This window comes from Schistocerca cancellata, chromosome 1, assembly GCF_023864275.1.
Source record: "Schistocerca cancellata isolate TAMUIC-IGC-003103 chromosome 1, iqSchCanc2.1, whole genome shotgun sequence".
Lineage (NCBI taxonomy): Eukaryota > Metazoa > Arthropoda > Insecta > Orthoptera > Acrididae > Schistocerca > Schistocerca cancellata.
Window position 1 is genome coordinate 1,094,738,980 of NC_064626.1, and position 21,170 is coordinate 1,094,760,149.

The following is a 21,170-nucleotide window of genomic DNA, read 5'->3' on the forward strand; positions in this document are numbered from 1 at the left end:
TTTTTAGCGTCACGCTGTATGCTATTCTACATCTACATAGTTACTCTGCAATTCACACTGAAGTACCTGGCAGAGGGTTCATCGAACCATTTTCATACTTCTCTACCATTCCACTCTCGAATGGCACTTGGGAAAAAGGAACCCCTAAATCTTTCCGTTAAAGCTCTGATTTCTCTTATTTTATTATGATGATCATTTCTCCCTACTTTGATGGGTGTCAACAAAATATTTACGCATTCGGAAGAGAAAGTTGGTGCTTGAAATTTCGTAAACAGATCTTGCCGCAAAGAAAACCGCCTTATTCAGTGACTGCCACCCCAGCTCGCGTATCATATGAGTGACACTCTCACCCCTATTGCGCTATAACACGAAACGAGCTGCCCTTGTTTGCACTTTTTAGATGTTCTCCGTCAATCCTACCTGGTAAGGATCCCATACCGCGCAGCAATATTCCATCAGAGGACGGACAAGTGTAATGTAGGCTGTCTCTTTAGTGGGTTTATCGCATCTTCTAAGTGTTCTGCCAACAAAGTGCAGTCTTTGTTTCGCCTTCCCCACAATATTATCTATGTGGTCTTTCCAATTTAAGTTGCTCGTAATTGTAATACCTAGGTATTTAGTCGAATTGACAGCCCTTAGATTTGTGCGATTTATCGTATACCCAAAATTTATCGGATTTCTTTTAGCACCCATGTGCATGACCTCGCACTTTTCTTTGTTTAGTGCTAATTTCCACTTTTCGCACCATACAGAAATTCTCTCTAGATCATTTAGTAATTGGAACTGATCGTCTGATGATTTTACTAGACGGTAAATTAGAGCGTCATCTGCAAACAATCGAAGGGGGCTGCTCAGATTATCACCTAGATTATTTATATAAATCAGGAACAACAGAGGGCCTATGGCACTACCTTGCGGAACGCCAGATATCGCTTCTGTTCTGCTCGATGATTTACCGTCTATCACTACGAACTGTGACCTCTCTGAGAGGAAATCACGAATCCAGTCACGCAACTGAGACGATACTCCATATGCACGCAATTTGATTAATAATCGCTTGTGAGGAACGGTATCAAAAGCCTTCTGGAAATCTAGGAATATGGAATCGATCTGAAATCCCTTGTCGACAGCACTCATTACTTCATGGGTGTTGCACAAGATCGATATTTTCTGAATCCGTGTTGGTTACGTATCAAAATGGCTCTGAACACTATGGGACTTAACAGCTATGGTCATCAGTCCCCTAGAACTTAGAACTACTTAAACCTAACTAACCTAAGGATAGCACACAACACCCAGCCGTCACGAGGCAGAGAAAATCCCTGACCCCGCCGGGAATCGAACCCGGGAACCCGGGCGTGGGAAGCGAGAACGCTACCGCACGACCACGAGATGCGGGCCGGTTACGTATCAATTAGTCATTTTCTTCACGGTGATTCATAATGTTCGAGTACAGTATATGCTCCAAAATCCTACTGCAAATTGAGGTTAGTGATATGGGTCTGTAATTCAATAGGTTACTCCTATTTCAATTCTTGAATATTGGTGTAACCTGTGCTACTTTCCAGTCTTTAGGAACATACCTTTCGTCAAGTGATGAAAGTTAAAGGTTAAAAGTTCGTGCAAATAGTATGCAGAAGATCCCACCGCAGCAGTGGCCGAAAAAAGTGTGTAATATATACAAGTTTCGACAAATTTTGAATGCTTGCGTGTATTTTACCCGCAGGGAAATATTCTTCTCATGTTGCTGTGGTGGCATGAATGTAGCCGTATTGTCAACAGCAGTCGGCTGCGTCTAGGAGGAAGTTCGACGTAACTTATTTTCTTTTCACCGATACGGATATGATATAGCCACATTCAGGAAAAACATTACATTCCTCTGACCCTCACTGATACAGGTACTGGGTCTATATTCTGCTTTCTCTACGCACAACTGAAAACGCTGTATATTTCATAATGAATTAGCCGCGAAATGTTGTCTAGATATTTAAGTAAACCCTGGTATTTCAATTTGGAAAGTTCGATGTAAACATTGATCTGCAAAGAAGATGTGAAATTGCTCTTGCCTGTCCCTGTATCTCTCATAGTATTGTTCTACTGCATGTTTGTCATGAAGATTATCATCTCACAGAAAACATATTTTCCTTATGTGTATATTCTGACGTTTACTGGCTGTATTTCCGAAAAGATAAATTGTCTTGAACTACCACATAGACTTTTTTATTTTATTTTGCAGCTTTGTATGTGCATATTAACTGACGTAAGTTCTCTCTTTCGTTGCAGGTCGATAAAATCGCCGGATATTTCCGTAACAGAAAAGGATAACAATATAAAGCATCATTTCAAGATAAACAGGTAAGATATCAGTTTCTCCAGCATAAGTCAATCTAGCGATTGTCCGAAGCAGGAAAATGTCTACTCGGCTCTCGCCGTCCGTAGTGGCCGAGCGGTTCTACCCGCTTCAGTCCGGACCCGCGCTGCTGCTACGGTCGCAGGTTCGAATTCTGCCTCGGGCATGGGTATGTGTGATGTCCTTAGGTTAGTTAGGCTTAAGTAGTTCTAAGTCTAGGGGACTGATGACCTCAGATACGCCGGCACTGTACCTTAGCGTATTCGGTCAGAGGTTCAAAAAATGGTTCTAATGGCTCTGAGCACTATGGGACTTAACATCTGAGGTCATCAAACCCCTAGAACTTAGAACTACTTAAACCTAACCAACCTAAGGACAGCACACACATCCATGCCCGAGGCAGGATTCGAACCTGCGACCGTAGCAGTCGCGCGGTTCCAGACTGAAGCGCCTAGAACTTCCGGCCACAGCGGCCGGCTCGGTCATATGGTTAGCTGCCCTGTGTAATAAAAAAAAGTGAGTGAATGGATCAGTAATGAACTTCAACGGGCGACAGGGGACGTTCGCCACGAACAATTGCAACGAACAAAATGAGATTTAAAAAATAAATAAAAAGAAATTTTACCCGGCCCTCTTCCTTATATCTGCAGGGGCCATAAGTTAATTCTCTGCATGCAATACGTTGCTTGTGTTACTACAACAAATTACATGTGTTACTCATGCCGGAGGACACTTCGCTTCGCATAAGCTGCTTGGCACTGGGACAGGAGCGAGTCACGACTTGAATCTGACACCAGCTGCCTTCCTACCTCTGTACTTCGCCATGCAGCAGAAATTGTACTGTAAACGCTTGGGCTCAGCTTATAGATGGTGATGCAGCTTTATAGCCGATGATTTCTTACTACAAAAAAAAAAAAAAAAACAAATAGCACAGCATACAGTGGTTTGACCTGTTATAATTGTTTGCAAGATAGTCTCCACGAGCTCGTTTGGGTAGGAGAACGATAATGTTATGAGTAAGGCGATTCCGTCCCGGGGATCGAACTCGGAAGCTTCAAAGGACATGTCCGCAGGACATGTGGCCTTTATTTGAAAAAGTACCATGATGATCTCTCCAATGGTAAAAAAGTTCCGGACTAGTACCCCACTCGGATCTCTGGGAGGGGTCTGCCAAGGGAGAGGTGACCACTAGAAAAAAATTGAATAATCAACGAAACGGTAACTTTCTACGAGTCAGGACGTGAAATGTCAGAAGTTTGAACGTGGCAGGGAAGTTAGAAAATCCGAAAAGGGAAATGCTAAGGTTCAGTCTGGATATAGTGGGGTGTCGGTGAAGTGAAGTGCAAAGGAGATAAGGATTTCTGGTCAGACGAGTATAGAGTACTATCAGCAGCAGCAGAAAATGGTATAACGGGAGAAGGATTCGTTATGAATAGTGGGGTAGGGCACAGAGTGAGACACTGTGAAGAGTGCGGTGTTAGGGTTGTTCTTACCAGAATGAACAGCAGACCAACACCGACAACGATAGTTCGGGTATACATGTTGACGCCGCAAGCCGAAGATGAAGAGACAGAAAAATTGTATGCGGATATCGAACCGTAATTCAGCACGTAAGGGGAGATGAAAATGTAATTGTCATGGGGGATTGGAATGAGGTTGTAGGGGAAGGAGCAGAAAATTTTGAAATTTGTGGTAAGGTCTTACGAGACCAAACTGCTGAGATCATCGGCCCCTAAGCTTACTCACTATTTAATCTAACTTAAACTAACGTACACTAAGAACAACACACACACCCATGCCCGATGGAGGACTCGAACCTCCGACGGGGGCAGTCGCCCTAACTGTGACGAGACGCCCCTGACCGCGTGGCCACCCCGCGCGGCGAAGGAGCAGAAGAAAGGCTTAAGGGAGAATATGGGCTTGAGGTTGGTACTAGGAATCAGACAGGAGAAAGACTGATTAAGTTCTACAATAAATTTCAGCTAGTGACAGCCAATACTCTGTTCAAGAAGCACAAGAGAAGGAAGTATACTTGGAAAACGCCAGGAAATGCGGGAAGATTTCAGTTAGATTACATCATGGTCAGGTGGAGAGTCTGAAAGCAGATACTGGATTGACTGGCGTACCCAGGAGCAGGTATCGATTCAGATCATAATGTAGTAGTGATGCAGAGTAGGCTGAAGTTTTAGAGACTAGTCAGGAAGAATCAATGGCCAAAGAAGTGGGATCAAACAAAAGTTTGTTCGTAAGGACTGACTCAGTATACAGAAAAGTCAAAACGACCTTCGGTGAAATTAAAAACAATGTTTGGTAACATTCAAGGAGCAACTAGAGTTCCACTGTTAAACTCACAGGAGAGAGCGGATGGGTGGAAAGAGTACATTGAAGGTCTCTATGATGAGGAAGACTTGTCTGATGTGATAAACAAGAAAGAGGAGTCGATGTAGAAAAGATAGGGGATCCAATATTAGAAACAGAATTTAAAAGAGTTCTGGAAGATTTAAGGTCAAATAAGACAGAACGGATATTTAACACCCTATCAGATTTTATGAAATCATTGGGGGTAGTGGCAAAAACTAACTATTCACGTTGGTGTGTAGAATGTATGAGTCTGGCGACATGTCACCTGACTTTCGGAAAAATATCATCCACACAATTCCAAAGAATGCTGGAGCTGACAAGTGCGACAATTATCGCACAATCAGCTTAACAGCTCATGCATCCAAGTTGCTGATAAGAATAATACACAGACAATGGAAAAGAGAATTGAGGATAAGTTAGATGACGGTCAGTTCGGCTTTAGAAAAGGTAAAGGCACAAGAGAGGCAATTCTCACGCTGCGGTTGATACTAGAAGCAACACTAAAGAAAAATCTAGATAGGTTTATAGGATTTGTCGACGTGGAAGAAGCGTTCGGCAATGTAAAATGGCGCAAGATGTTCGAAATTCTGAGGAAAATAGGGTTAAGTTTTAGGGAGAGACGGGTAGTGTACAACATGTACAAGAGCCAAGAGGGAACTATAAGAGTAGAAGACAAAGAACGAAGTGGTCGGATTAAAAAGGGTGTGCGACAAGGATGTAGACTTTCGGCTCTACTGTCCAGTCTATGCACCGAAGAAGCAACGACAGAAATAAAAGAAAGATTAAAGAGCGGGAACAAACTTCAAGGTGAATTGACATCAGTGATAAAATTCGCTGATGTCATTGCTATTTTCAGTGAAAGTGAAGAAGAATTACAAGATCTGTTGAATGGAATGAACAGTGTAATGGACACAGAATATGGATTGAGAGTAAATAGAAGAAAGACGAAAGTAGTAGCAGAAATGAGAACAGCGAGAAATTTGACATCAGGACTGGTGATCAGACGCAGATGAAGTTAAGGCATTCTGCTATCTAGACAGCAAAATAATCAATGACGGACGGAGCAAGGATGACATCAAAAGTAGACTGGCACTGTCAAAAATGGCAGTCCTGGCCAAGAGAAGTCTACTACAGTAGAACCCCTCTAATCCGACATTGGATGGTCCGTCACTCCGGTTAGTCCGACTATGCTGAGGCTCGCGAGCCTGTGCCAACTTGTCACTGACTGGACGCCTGGCGGGCCATTGTTGCAGTGTCTATCGCTGTGCATATTGTTATACTGTACGTTATTGTGCAGTTTTATCCTTTGTTGGGATTAAAAAACTTCGTTGTTTGCTTTATTTCGTCTCCTCTACCGTACTTATTACTGTAGATTCACTGTGTGTACAGTTGTCTGTTTTTGAACATGTCTGGATTCGAACGTAAACACGTACCTCTTTCACTAAATGAAAAATTAGCAGTGCTACAAAGACTGGACGAAGGAGATTCGCTCCAAAAAATTGCAGAGAAACGGAATGTAGGTGTTACGACAATGAAGGATTGGAGGAAGAATCGGAATGACATTGACTCCTATACAGTTACGATTTATGGTGAAAACACTCTGAAGAATCGCAAAACATTAAAAAAGCCTAACCTTGAACTGCTTGATAACGCATTGTGGATGTGGTTTTGTCAAGAAAGAAGGAAAAGAACTCCAATATCCAGGCCAATTCTCAAAGAAAAAGCTGTAGTTTTGCACAAAAAACTGGAAGCCGAAAGTAAATTTGCTGCCACTGAAGGCTGGATTGATCCTTGGAAAACTCGTCAAAAATGTATCCCCGACTTTTTTTTCAAGTAATTTGTTTTCGTTTGTACTGTAAAAACAATGCATACAGTATAATCATTCCTTAGTTTATACATACAGTAGTTTATTTCTTTGTAAAAAATTACTTTTTTATATACAGTGCTATAAACAATTTTTAGTTTACAGTATATATCGTTTATACGTTATTATGTACAGTACAGTACTGTAATTTGTTTGTCGTTTTTCCTTTTAAAACCAATACATATTATAGTGTGTAGACGTTTTTTAGTTAATATACTGTTTAACACTGTGTAAAAAACATCTCTTTTATATTACTGTAGACATCTTTTAGTTCTTAAATCGTTTAATTTTTGTACTAAATGTCTTTTTACATTTTTTGCGATAAATATTAGATTTTTCGGATAATCCGACCTTTTTCTCGTTCCGACCATAGTCCCGGTCCCGAAGGTGACGGATTAGAGAGGTTCTACTGTAGTATCAAACGTAGGCCTTAATTTTGAGGAATAAATATCTGAGAATGTACGTCTGGAGCGCATCATTGTATGGTAGTGAAACGTGGACAGTGGGAAAACCGGAAAAGGAGAGAATCGAAGCATTTGAGATGTGGTGGTACAGACGAATGTCGAAAATTAAGGGAACCGATAAGGTAAGAAATGAGGAGGTGCTTCGGAGAATCTGTAAGGAAAGGAATGTATGGAAAATACCGACAAGAAAAAGGGACAGGATGGTAGGACGTCTTTTAAGACATCAGGGAATAACTTCCATGGTACTAGAGGGAACTGTAGAGGTTAAAAGCTGCAAAGCGAAACAGAGATTGGAATACATCCAGCAAATAATTGAGGGCGAAAGTAGCAAGTGCTGCTCTTAGATGAAGAGGTTGACACAGGAGAGGAATTCGGAGTGGGCCGCATCAAACCAGTCAGAAGAATGATGACTTAAAAAAAAAAAAAATTCAGCAAAAGGCGGGGATCTAGGTTCACTAGTCAGTCGCTCTGTACTGGCAACACATGTATGGGGGCGGTCGGAAAGTTCCCGTTCCAAGGCCTCACTAATCAAGATATTAAACGTGGCTGAAACAGCAACTGTTGAAATTCTTCACGGTAAATCATGACAGCCAAAACAGTTGCAGGATAAAGATTTATTAAAAGTCTTGACCACGGTTTCGGTATATCTAAGTATATCTTCATCAGAAGTAAAATACACTAAAATCACATCCTGCAATGGAGATTCATAAAACAATTGTGCCAAAGGCGTCGTCAGTAGTTAAAACATCAAAAAATGGCTCTGAGCACTATGGGACTTAACATCTATGGTCATCAGTCCCCTAGAACTTAGAACTACTTAAACCTAACTAACCTAAGAACATCACACACATCCATGCCCGAGGCAGGATTCGAACCTGCGACTGTAGCAGTCGCGCGGCTCCGGACTGAGCGCCTAGAACCGCTAGACCACCGCGGCCGGCCAGTTAAAACATCATCTCCATTTATACAACATAATTATGGACAGAGGGTCGATGCGAACACAGCATAGCATCAGTACTCTAGGCGAAGTAGTGGTGCCAAGCTGTATTCTCATCGACCCTCTGTCCACAATCATGTTGTATAAATGGAGATGATGTTTTAACTACTGATGACGCCTTTGGCATAATTGTTTTATCAATCTCCATTGCAGGATGTGATTTTAGTGAATTTTACTTCTGATGAAGATATATTTAGATATACCGAAACCGTGGTCAAGAATTTTAAAAGAATTTTAATAAGTCTTTATCCGGCAACTGTTTTGGCTGTCATAATTTACCGTGAAGCCTCACTAATCCCTTACCTTGTAACATTATGTGATTGCCTTATCATTTTTAATCATTCACTAATCGAGCAGTCGCTCGGCAACAGCTACAGTTAGCAAATAATGTTGCGAGAACTTAAAAGGTGAACGACCTATGACTAACTTGTTTATTGTCGAAGCGCCGTCAGAGATGCAGTGAGTTACTGAGTTTGAAAACCGCGGCGCGAAAAACGGACAGAAGAATACTTTTACACATTCTTTTGATGTACGAGATATTCTCGATGAACAGTTACTCATTCTTCTCTTGTCTCTTGTAACTTGTGTCGGACGCGCATGTCCTGCCGCCGTATTATTATCGTTAAAAATAATATTATTTTAGTGTAAAGCAAAAGAGCAATACTAAAAGTGCAGTACTGCATAGCAGTAAATTTATTGTGCGACGTGTATGTGAAAACGTCAAAGGAATTATCTTCATTACGAGAAGAGAAGTGCCAGTCAAAACGGCATCCATGTTAAATCCTTTATTGCAGTGTAAGTTCATCTATTAATTGCCATAAATTCAGAGTTAAATGGAACTGGTGTATGGACTATTTATTTAATATAGAATCTATGTCTCACTCCTTCGTGAAGTTATTTAATTTTCTTTATGTTTCTGCCAAATAGAGAGTTCACAGTCACGAATTCTTTCGTCGAAATCGGACGGAAGTTGTATGCGGTGAAATATTTTCTCCGCGCCATATTCTGCTGGTAAATGCATAATAAACTACGGTTCCTTAGGAAATTCATGTTGAGCTATCCAAAAATAATTATATTTTGAATAGGCATTTACTCTCCTCTGCAATGCAACTTCCGACTGATCAGACGATCCAACAAGAAACAGCCGCACACGGTCGGCGTTCGCAAATATATTTCCACCGCTGATTATAGCTATATGATACAGCACAAAAGTAAACATATTGTTATAATTAGCGACTACGAACGGCGACATTTATAACTGTATGTTTATGTATACACATTACGTAAACATATCGTTATAACCTACATGTTGTTGCTAACGCATAACCGCAAGGGAATCGCGCTGCATCTCTTGGTCGTGCGGTAGCGTTCTCGCTTCCCACGCCCGGGTTCCCGGGTTCGATTCCCGGCGGGGTCAGGGATTTTCTCTGCCTCGTGATGGCTGGGTGTTGTGTGCTGTCCTTAGGTTAGTTAGGTTTAAGTAGTTCTACGTTCTAGGGGACTGATGACCATAGATGTTAAGTCCCATATTGCTCAGAGCCATTTGCACCATTTTTTGAATCGCGCTGGGTTGCATATACGCCACAGAAACGCCCTCAAAAGAACAGTTTTTGGCCGCCAACATATAATTACTGTCCATTACTACGATCACGTCATTGAATTCTCTGCTTTAAGGAGGCCAGGAAACAATACAGCAAAAATACCTCACGAAAATGCAAGTTATCTTTTGCATATTAGTTACTTTCATCTCGCAGTGGCCTCACTGAGTGACACAGCTAACAGTTTTCCTAACACAGTTCACAAGACTTTTAGATTTCAGCATAAATCATGTATTTTTTCAGGCTAAACCTTAAGCAAAGAAATCGGTTAAATTTATTGTTGTATGTCCATTCTCCCGATTGGAGGTGTGAGGAACTTCGGCAGTTCTCTTATGTATTAAAACTAAACACCTACAGCCGTACTTAACGATATTATTCATTGTACGGTTACCAGTTTTGGTGGTGAGTCAGTTGGTAGTTGATGGTTGGAGAGACAACATCTTTGTTACAGGTAGCCTGCGAAAACCAGTTCATAGATGTTGGTCACTGACGAATCGTGTATACTGTTGGAGTTAACACCCTCAGCGTCAGTTAAGGCATCAAGATGGTGCACTGAAGCACCAAAACTGGTAGCCATATAATAAATAACGTCGTAAGGACCGCTGTAGGTGATCCATTTTACTACATTAAAATTTGTTGATCTATACGACCGTGTTACACATAAGCATTTATTAAATGAACCAGTCGACCTGGTCACAACGGCACGATAAGAACAGAGATAGACTCAGTCTCATAAAAAAAAAGGTTTCGATGAACATAGCTTCCAAACCTAAGGCCCGTAAACGATTTTTTCTCACATTTCCTAATTAAGAGATGTTTACCTTGCGCAAATATTTGATATGTTATTTCTAGTTTCCCCACCATAATTCCTCTGTAAATCTTTTTCGGGGCTTCTTAGTTTCTTTTAATTCCGGAAAACTCTTCAAAAACCTTTCTTCATGCAAAGTAAATGTATAATTACCAACTGGGTGCACATTCACACAGACCTAAAAGTTACAACTGTAAGATATTATTTGTAGAAAATGGACTTTCACTGAGTTTAAAAATTAATTGCAATTCAGTCATACCACTGACGAGAGAAACTCATCACTTAGAGTGCAAGTAAAAGACAAAAATTCAGGAAAGCCAGAATCCTCATATTGCTGAGCTACACCGTCGGAATATAACAGCACAAAAGGGAAGCCAAACTACAATGTGTAATTTAGGCCACCGTTCCAGCTAACGAACGCAGTCTGTAAAATAACGGCACTGTTTATAAGTGATGGACCTTATGTCAAGCCAAGCTTCTGACGAAAGCTTATTTAACGTCTCGTCAACGTCGAGATCGTAAGAACTGGACCACTTTCTTAAATGGAAGGGGCTCTAGAATCGAATCGGTCGTGACATTTCAGAGACGAAACCTGAAAATCGATGTCTGGATAGAGCTGAACCCAACTTCTCCTATCTCAACCAATGTTTCAGTTCACACTGGAGAAAACGTCCGAAAATTGGAGATGATCTGAACTCGTATAAAAAACGCATGCGGTAAATTAAAAAGCTTTAGGGGCGATACCGATTGACAGCACACACACATCAAATCTAACCAGTGAGGACAATCGGGTAAAAAAGGCAGAAAAACTTAAGCTATTTCTAGAACGCAACCAAATTGCTATCATGGGTAATAATGTAAGTAACAAAGACTAAAGTAATTAGAGCATCGTCAGCCTGAAAAGTTTTCAAGTGCCCCCGATAAATGTGACTCGTCGAACAAAAAAGTTATCAGCAAAGAGAGCGGTTCTAATCACCGTTCAACGCCCAGCATTAAATATCCTATTGTTTCCCGTAAGTCGCTAAAAATTTTGGAAATCCCCACACTCAACCCAACGCCTTTCGCATTTGTCTACAGTCGGGTCTCCAGCGACTTCATCGTTGATTAGATGTTTAATCATTGCCGCACCTTATAAACAGAGATCACAACCAAGAGGAAGCTAGCAAAAGAAGAAATGGCACAAGCAGACTACGAACGAGTGAGGTATGGAAGTCGAAATTAGAAATCACAGAGGAGAAACAAAAAAAATTAGAGAGATCATGTGTTTCTGAAACGAAAGTAAATTTCATTTTTAAATCTTTCATTTTTCATTCATGACTGTGAAACAGACAAGTATAATTTTGTTCTTTTCGGCCAAATCCCAGTAAACACGGAATTGGGCCGGTTGTTGTCAATCAAGAATTTTGGGAGGTGTATCCACCGTCAGTATTAACCAGATAAGCCAACGAGACATCGTTCGGAAACTGGGGATTATAACTTTTTTTAGATTTGTTTCCACGACAATATTATCCGTTGACACATACAAATATTAATAATTTCTTTTGTTTGTTTGTTTAACCTGTAAGATTAGGGCCATCAGAATCTCTCGATCTTACCAGGCATTCTACATATTCTAAATAGCATTCATTACAAGATTGTTAAAAATTAATGTGCTATATAACATTATAAAAATTAATTACTACAGTGATGAAAGAGAAAAACATAAACACTATTAAAAGCGTTCATGAGAAGTACAACACTAGTGACCAGGTTACAGGAAGGCAGATCTAAACTATGAGGACCAGTGGCAACTGTCATGACGAAACGGATGAAGAGGGAGAGGAAGAGGAATGTGATAAAACACAGGGGAAAAGAAAGTTGCATCATGTATTAGAAAATGAAAATGCAAAGAAACCTAAATGGAAGCATTTCTTTTACTGTTTGGCAGAGGGAAAACACTTTGTTAATTTTTTGGAAAACGTTATGGGCGTGACGGAATGAAGCGTTTCAGGTGCTTCGTAGTTCAAAGGCGGACCACAACAACAGAGAATGAGTCTGTCAATTTTTTTGATAACCACAGCTAGAGTACTAGTTGTATTTCGATTATGGTGATGACAGGCGCTTAAAGACTGATGCGAGGTAGTGGGATGCATGAGACAATGAGAAACCGACGAAGTAAACATAGCACATTCTTTAGAAGCTTAAGCAAGCATAGAAATGTGAAGCTAACGTGATAAACAACTTCCTGTGGTTCTTCATTCTGTAGGAATTGTACTGGATCACGAGGCACTATTCTCAGTTAGATAGGCGGATTGTGTATTTCGGTGGCCGCAACCAAGCTAACTGGGTACGTGAACCACTGACACTGTCAAATAGACGGATGTCGCAGACGTAACGCACACAAGCATTCGTGGTTAGTTTAAACAGTCTAGCGTTCTCACTACACCGCCACAGATGTGGTTCGGTAGATAGAGTGATTGCGTAAGTTCACGTTTCACATTTTGTGGAAATATCTTTCGAAACTTTGATAACGGTATAGTGGCAAGTGGAAGACTTTAGCATAACAACATTTTTTGTCCAGTGGAGACGTTAATCAAAACATAAAATCAAGTTCTCCACTGTTTTCTTGGTATGGTATAGGGGCTATGCTCCAGACTTAACGCTGAAAGGCATAATCAGTCTTAAATGATGATGATGATGATGATGATGGTATAGGGTTACATTAGGGAAGAATAGGAGGCTATTGTCCACGGAATTCAGGACTTCCTCGCATTTAGTACGCTGTATTTGTGTGTGTGTGTGTGTTTGTGTGTGTGTGTGTGTGTTGCATTAAGGCGGTAGCAGTGATAGCCACTAAGTATGTCAGACCTGAAGTAAGTTAACGTATTACAAAAAAAAAAGAAAGCCACCTGGAGTATGAAACAGTGTTGTTTGAATATCAACGTGTAGTTGTTAGGAAATACCTTTTATAATGCCAACCATCCTTTCCTTGCTACTTAATTGTGCAATACATTTTATGAAGTTACGTTGCATTTATGCCACTGGAAATTATTGGAAGCTTAAGCAAGCATAAAAATGTGAAGCTAACGTGATAAACAACTTCCTGTGGTTCTTCATTCTGTAGGAATTGTACTGAATCACAAGGCACTATCCCCAGTTAGATAAGCGGATGGTTTGGCTCGCCAGCTGAAGCGACCGTGGGTACACAGTAGATCGTATTGAGTCTCGATCTCCAGCAGTCACCGTACGGTGTGCGTGCGGTATCCGGTAGACGCGTTACCAGCGAATTGCATCAACAGCTGTATTTCATTCACGTGGGTTAAACGGAAACTTACGCCTTAGCGCTTTCGACCGCAGCCTAATTTCTCTTATAGGATCCTCTTGTTCCTTATGCTATATGAAAGTCAGCCTGAAACACTGAGCATACCGAAAGCTTTCTAGACCATTTGTGCTCCCCAATTTCTTTCTTTTCCCCTTGAACTGTCCGAAATACAAAAACATTAAGTCAGCCAATGACTGTGTAGATGTATTCATTACGCGTTATTTTTGCTTTACCACTCAGTATTATTATGAGAAAGGAGAAATGAAAGTATTTCTATGCCCTTTTCTCAAATAACTTACTCGTAACACAACGTTTTTGAAAAACACGTTTTGCTGCTAGGTACAGTGTCAAAAGTACAGTGTCAGCCAAAGGGCAAGGAGAAGATAAAGTTTTGATTCCTGGACATGACACTTCTTGCACTGATAACTAAGATAGCATTCGCTATCTCTTCCATAGACCACTGAAAAACTCCAATAACATGTTAAGCAGTTAAAATTGTTTCGCGGTCGTTCATATGAATTTCTTTTATTGACAGCACCGTTCAAAGTCTCACTCAAGTTTTCAGATAAAGTCTAATATTTTATAGGAGCAAATCGACGTTTAACTGTTAGCACCACAGATTCTCATTGCTTCCTACTTTCATTTTCTTTTTGTTTCGACATACTTTTGTCGAATTAAATTTAAATATTTTATTGAAAGTTGCTTCCTATGCTAATATATACGTCTACCTGAGATTAATCGGTACCTGATTCTTTTATTAGTCTTCTGATTGATTTGATGCGGTCCGCCAACCTCATCATCTCACTTGTCAGAGTGACAATTGTACCTAACGCCCTCAAGTATTTGTTAGGTGTATTGCAGATTCGTCTTCTGCTACATTTTACCCTCTACGACTGTCTCTAGTACGATGGAAGCTACCCCCTGATGTCATAACACATGTCCTATCATCCCGTCCTCCTTTTTTTCAGTGTTTTCTACACGTTCCTATCTTCGCCGTTTCTGCGGAGAACCACCTCATTCTTATCAATCCGCCTAATTTTCAACATCTTTCTGCAGCATCATATCTCAACCACTTCGATCCTCTTCTTTCCCAGTTTTCCCACAGTCCACGTCTCGCTACAACACAGTGCTGAGCTCAAATCTCTTGAGCCTAAGAATTAAAATAATGATATTTGTCATTATTGCAGACTTAACGTAGGCAGCAATAATATAAAGTTGCAGACATGGAAATCGTACAGGCAGCCTGTGGTCAGGTACTTCGCTCTTGGCTGCTATTTGCCTTTCCTTCTACTTCTACATGATTACTCTGTAATACACACTTGACTGCTTGGTTGAGGTCTATGTCTCGACCATTCCACTCTCAAGTAGCGACTGGGAAGACGTTAACACCTGAGTGTTTCCGTGAGAGTTTCATTTCTCTTATTATATTTCTCCCTGTGAAGCAGGAGTCAACAAAATATTTTCGCAATTGGAAGACAAAGGCGGTGACTGAAATTCTGTGAAAAGATCTCACCGCAATGAAAAAGGCCTTTGTTTTAATGGCTGCCACCCCAACTCATTCCCCTACTTCGCGATAGCAAAAAACCAGCTGCTCACGTTTGAACTTCGTCGACTCCCTCCATCAATGCTGTCAGGTAAGGACCCCCACATCACAGCAGTAGTCCCGGCAGAGGACGGACAAACGTAGTGTAGGCAGTCTCTTTAGTAGAGCTATTGTATCTTCTAAGTGTTCTACAATTAAAATGCAGTCTTCGGACCACCTTCCCTCTCAACATTTTCTGTTACAGGATTCTAATTAAGCTGTTCGTATTTAGTTGAATCAACAACCTTTAAAACGACTGCAAAGTCGGAAAAGCTACATACAAAATTAATTTTGATTGCATTACAGTTCCGAATCGCTTTAGGTTAAAACATAAAGGAATGTAGAACATGGATGTTAGAACTACAACATGGATGATAGAATTTGAGAAGAACCATGTAAGCTACACCTCTCATTTTTTAGTTTTCTGAGTCACTACTAATCAACAATGTTTCTGTGGCACCGTCCAGCTTCAAATAGCATAGCCCACAGAAGTAAGTCTCTAAGATAAGCAAGGGTCACCCAACGAGTCGGGTTATCAACAAGCTATCGCAGTTCTTATGTAAGCACCAGAGAAACGGACCAACCAAGCCGACTCACAAAAGTTTTACAACACTGTGTATAGTCGTTTAGCTCGTAACATGAGTCTTCTTCAATAGTATTTCCTTCGTAACAGGTATTAGTGTCACAGTTCTACTTGTATGTTAAGATTTTACTATATGTGATATGCCTTCCAATTTCCATTTATTTATCACAAAATACAAGTACTTCAACTCTTTCTTTTTTTCTCAGTTGTACATTCACTCCTGTAAGTAGCAGCTTTTTATCCTTTTGCCCTCGGTCACTATGGCAAAACAAAATTTTGATCAAAACTGTCGTAAGCTGTTGTTACTTGCGCAAGAAGTACGCGTGGTGTCTGATGTTACTCGTACTTAAGTTATTCGGCGTTCTTACAGTCATCAGATGACGACAGGCTGTTTAATCTGTTCGTTCACAAGTAGTATATCATCAGGATACAGTTCGTGATATTCTGAGTGCTAATACCATTGTTGTTCATTGTATTTAGGTGGAGGTAAATATTTTATGATTTTTGTTTGCAGTTGTTACGTAAGGAATTGTCGCTCAAAGACGTCTAAACTCAAAAGGATATGACATGTACGAAGTTGTTGCGCAGTGTTCAGGCACTAGAAATCCTGGATGAGACGGCTGCCATAGAAACTCCTAATTTTCAAGCATTCTTCGTGTCTGTTGATCTGTAAGAGGACTCTGTGACTGTTTCAATCGAAATTGTCCGTACCAACCCTATGTACTTTCTCGTAAGGAACACAACTGGGATTATGATGCCCTGTATAGTTGAACATTAAGCTGCACTCTGGTTCACTGCTAAACGCGCCAAAGCACAAAACTGAGCGGACTGGCTGTGTGTGTAGCCGTCATTTTCAACGAAAGAATTGGGATTAGTTGCCCAAGTTTACCCCGTCTTCAGTTACCCATAATTTATTATTGAATCGTTCTAAAAGAATAGCTACGGGCGATGGCGTAAGTATCGTAGTGTTGATGCAACAACAATAGTAGAGAAGTTATTATTAGATTTATTCGTTACCGTATTATTGTGAGGAAGTTGCATTCCGCTGTGATCCCACTCCCCAACTATAAAGTGTGGGGCTCGCTCATTCTCATAATATACCTCTATCCGCCGTCCAGTCAAACCTCATCTCCAAGAAGTCTACGTACTCTGAAGCCCAGTGAAGACACTAACAGATTTTCTTATTTAATTTTGTTCGTATATGCTCCTTCCGTCTGTGTAAGGCATCGGTAACAATCTGTTCATTCCAGTGACTGTTCTCTCTAGGCGAAGGAAACCCATTCGATTGCGCAGCATAATCAGTACACTATTATATGGAGCCTCTAAACGCCTGTCGTAACACAAAAAAAGTCAGATAAATTGAAATATGCCGCAGTCGTACAGACAGATCCTTTCTCTTATCTACAAATTTACAGAGACCTACATTAGACCTATTTCGACGAGAGATGGAAATCCATGCTGACGAATTAAAATTCTAGTTTTGATTTTCCTCGATCAATTGCTTCCTGTGAAAACTACCACTGAAAAAAGTATGCTTGCATTCTTCGGCGAAATTTCATTAGTTGCTCGTAAACCAAGATTTTGAGATGAACAAATTCTAAGCTCAGAGAGGAAATATTAACAACGCATGAAACACACCTCTTGTTAATACTGTGTGCAGTTTCATAACATCAGTTTCATGACACTCTAATCAAAATGACACTGCCTATACACTTCTACTCTACTTTTGACTCAGTCTTCAGAACTTCGTACTAAAATGAAGTTTCCTCCATGTAGCATATCCAGCAATATCTTTGAGCATGTCTTGATATCTCAATGCACAAAAGGAATGTCTAATCCTGGATACGGAAGAAAATAAACTGTTGTAATCACTTCAGCACGGTAAAGCTAACTGCGGTATTATTTGATATGTTAACTCATTCTGCCAAATATAGTCTGTTTGTTGCCTACTGGACGTAACGGATAACTTCGTCCACCTAAATGAAAAGGTTTTCCTTTTTCGTGCAGATTGGCATCTTTCCTAGCAGAGTGAACGAGTGACAGAAGGTGAACCCTGATGCTAACACGTAGCCTGCTTCTCTCAAACTGTATAAGGGACGCCACTAAGCTAAATGTGTTGTCCTGAGTTGCGGGACACCATCAACAGTATGACATACCTGACACCATTAAACACTACCGAAATGTATGGGATTTAACCCAGACAAAGATCTGGTGATCATGAACTTAACGCCGATACTTTCATTTTCTTTGCCTTGTCATATACTGAAAATGAAAATGTCGTTCATAACGTGCACTTGAACAGGTTACGACCAGGTCGAGCGCCGGAAATCGGAGCGGTATTAGTTACCATGGCAACAGGAGAGGGTTGTTCACAGCTCATAAAATTGTCACGTGAAATGAACTTTGTTGCATGTTGTGTCGTCTGATAGCACCGAAGAATACAAGAATATCGACAGAGGAAAAAAGAATATTTTGGTGTTGGGCTACAGGTTGCATTATGTAGAACTGATCAAAGTGTGTGATTACGAGACTACAGTACACACACGTATCACAGCAATAAATAGCGGTGCGAATCTTGATGGAACGCTATCAGAAACCTGACAAATATAGATAAGGTCCGAATCGTAAACAGTCTGACTTTGAGAAGCAAGTGTGCGGATAACTGAGCAGAACGTCTCAGCCGTTCTATCTGTTGAAGTGCGCTAGTCTGCCAGGCTACAGTTGCGCGGACCGAAAACCATGCAACGGTATGTAGTTGAACCCGATTACTGCATGATATTTCAGTTGCAAATTTAATCGTCCATCGTCATATATACACTTTTAAAAAGGTGGACAATTATTTTTCTGAAAATTGGTGCATGCTCCTAGGACTTGAACTATTTATCTTACTCGCGTCCACCCTTCCTGAAATGTTTACTAAGCCTGCCGACATTACTTTTAGTTATTCCGTTCCGTAAGCAGCTGTAGCGTTTATCACTGTGGGAGTGACTTCCAGAATCATATAGAAGAAGATGATTTTCTTAACATCGTTTGTCTTAGTCTTCCCAAATTGTATTCTGAAAAATATAGCATCAGAAGTTTACACCATGTATGGTAGAGCTGTGGTTTCAACATTGGACCATTATTCACAATGTTGTCGTTGTTGTTGTTGTTGTTGTTGTGGTCTTCAGTCCAGAGACTGGTTTGATGCAGCTCTCCATGCTACTCTATCCCTTGCAAGCTTCTTCATCTTCCAGTACGTACTGCAACCTACATCTTTCTGAATCTGCTTCGTGTATTCATCTCTTGGTCTCCCTCTACGACTTTTACCCTCCACGCTGCCCTCCAGTACTAAATTGGTGATCCCTTGATGCCTCACAACATGTCCTACCAACCGGTCCCTTTTTCCTGTCAAGTTGTGCCACAAACTCCTCTTCTCCCCAATTCTATTCAATACCTCATCATTAGTTATGTAATCTACCCATCTAATCTTCAACATTCTTCTGTAGCACCGCATTTCGAAAGCTTCTATTCTCCTCTTGCCCAAACTATTTATCGGTCATGTTTCACCTCCATACATGGCTACACTCCATACAAATACTTTCAGAAACGACTTCCTGACACTTAAATCTGTACTCGATGTTTCTCTTCTTCAGAAACGTTTTCCTTGCCATTGCCAGTCTACATTTTATATCCTCTCTACTTCGACCATCATCAGTTATTTTGCTCTCCAAATAGCAAAACTCATCTACTACTTTAAGTGTTTCATTACCTAATCTAATTCCCTCAGCATCACCCGACTTAATTCGACTACATTCCATTATCCTCGTTTTGCTTTTGTTAATGTTCATCTTATATCCTCCTTTCAAGACACTGTCCATTCCGTTCAATTGCTCTTCCAGGTACTTTGCTGTCTCTGACAAAACCTCGAAGTTTTTATTTCTTCTCCATGGATTTTAATTCCTATTCCGAATTTTTCTTTTGTTTCCTTTACTGCTGCTCAGTATACACATTGAATAATATCGGGGAGAGGCTACAACCCAGTCTCACTCCCTTCCCAAGCACTTCTTCCCTTTCATGCCCCTCGACTGCCATCTGGTTTCTGTACAAATTGTAAATAGCTTTTCGCTCCCTGTATTTTACCCCTCCACCTTCAGAATTTGAAAGAGAGTATTCCAGTCAACATTGTCAAAAGCTTTTTCTAAGTCTACAAATACTAGAAACGTAGGTTTGCCTTTCCTTAATCTATCTTCTAAGATATGTCGTAGGGTCAGTACTGCCTCATGTGTTCCAACATTTCTACGGAATCCAAACTGATCTTCCCCGAGGTCGGCTTCTACCAGTTTTTCCATTCGTCTGTAAAGAATTCGCGTTTTGCAGCCGTGGCTTATTAAACTGATAGGTCGGTAATTTTCACATCTGTCAACCACTGCTTTCTTTGGGATTGGAATTATTATATTCTTCTTGAAGTCTGAGGGTATTTCGCCTGTCTTATACATTTTGCTCATCAGATGGTAGAGATTTGTCAGGACTGGCTCTCCCAAGGCTGTCAGTAGTTCTAATGGAATGTTGTCTACTCCCGGGACCTTGTTTCGACTTAGGTCTTCCAGTGCTCTGTCAAACTCTTCACGCAGTATCATGTCTCCCATTTCATCTTCATCTACAATAAGAGGGATAAAAATTTTCCATTCGATTATTCTAATTTCGGTTTCCCGTGCTTGGCTAAATAACTTCATGTAAATGCAAACCTGAGGCGACTGGATTTCTCGCCATTGTCAGTTGAAGCCCGTATTTTAATGCTGACAGAATCTTAAATTCCGCCTTTTCTTCCCTGCATTTGAAGAAGCTTGTACTGCCATACCTTACCATCATGAAGTTGAAGTTACTACTGTGTCACAAAATATTATTTCAAAACATTTTCTATTGTACACACATTCGTTTCAGTTTCCGAAAAATGAATTCCACTGCCTTTCAATGTATGACTTCATAGTATGGATTATCTCACTGAACACAATTTTTAATGTGCGTCAAGAATCATGTTCATTGCTCCATACCTACAATAGCTCATCTTACATAGATAATAGCTGCACTTTCAGCCGAGGTTACTTTAAAGTAATTTCTAAGTTCAAGGAAAAGTATTCCACAATTTTGAATTCAATAACAGGCTAAATAACAGCACAAGGCATTGATCAACGTCGATAATGGACAGCATATCGTCGCCAGATATACTGAAACTGTATATTTTAAGGATAGTTGAGTCTGTTGGTCTCATTACATAGCATA

At 40.5% G+C, this 21,170-nt stretch overlaps 1 protein-coding gene across 3 annotated transcripts in view; it reads left to right on the top strand.

Moving 5' to 3' along the window:
• Positions 1 to 21,170, top strand: part of LOC126091602 (epidermal retinol dehydrogenase 2-like) — a 137,948-nt gene that overhangs the window by 71,656 nt on the left and 45,122 nt on the right. The window contains exon 2 of one of the 3 annotated variants that reach the window (XM_049907075.1): positions 2,284 to 2,355. In XM_049907075.1, coding sequence (XP_049763032.1) covers positions 2,284 to 2,355 — 72 coding nt within the window. Of the gene's footprint in view, positions 1 to 2,283; positions 2,356 to 15,885; positions 15,999 to 18,632; positions 18,656 to 21,170 lie in introns of those variants that run through there. The other 2 variants (XM_049907077.1, XM_049907076.1) reach the window with 2 other exon arrangements.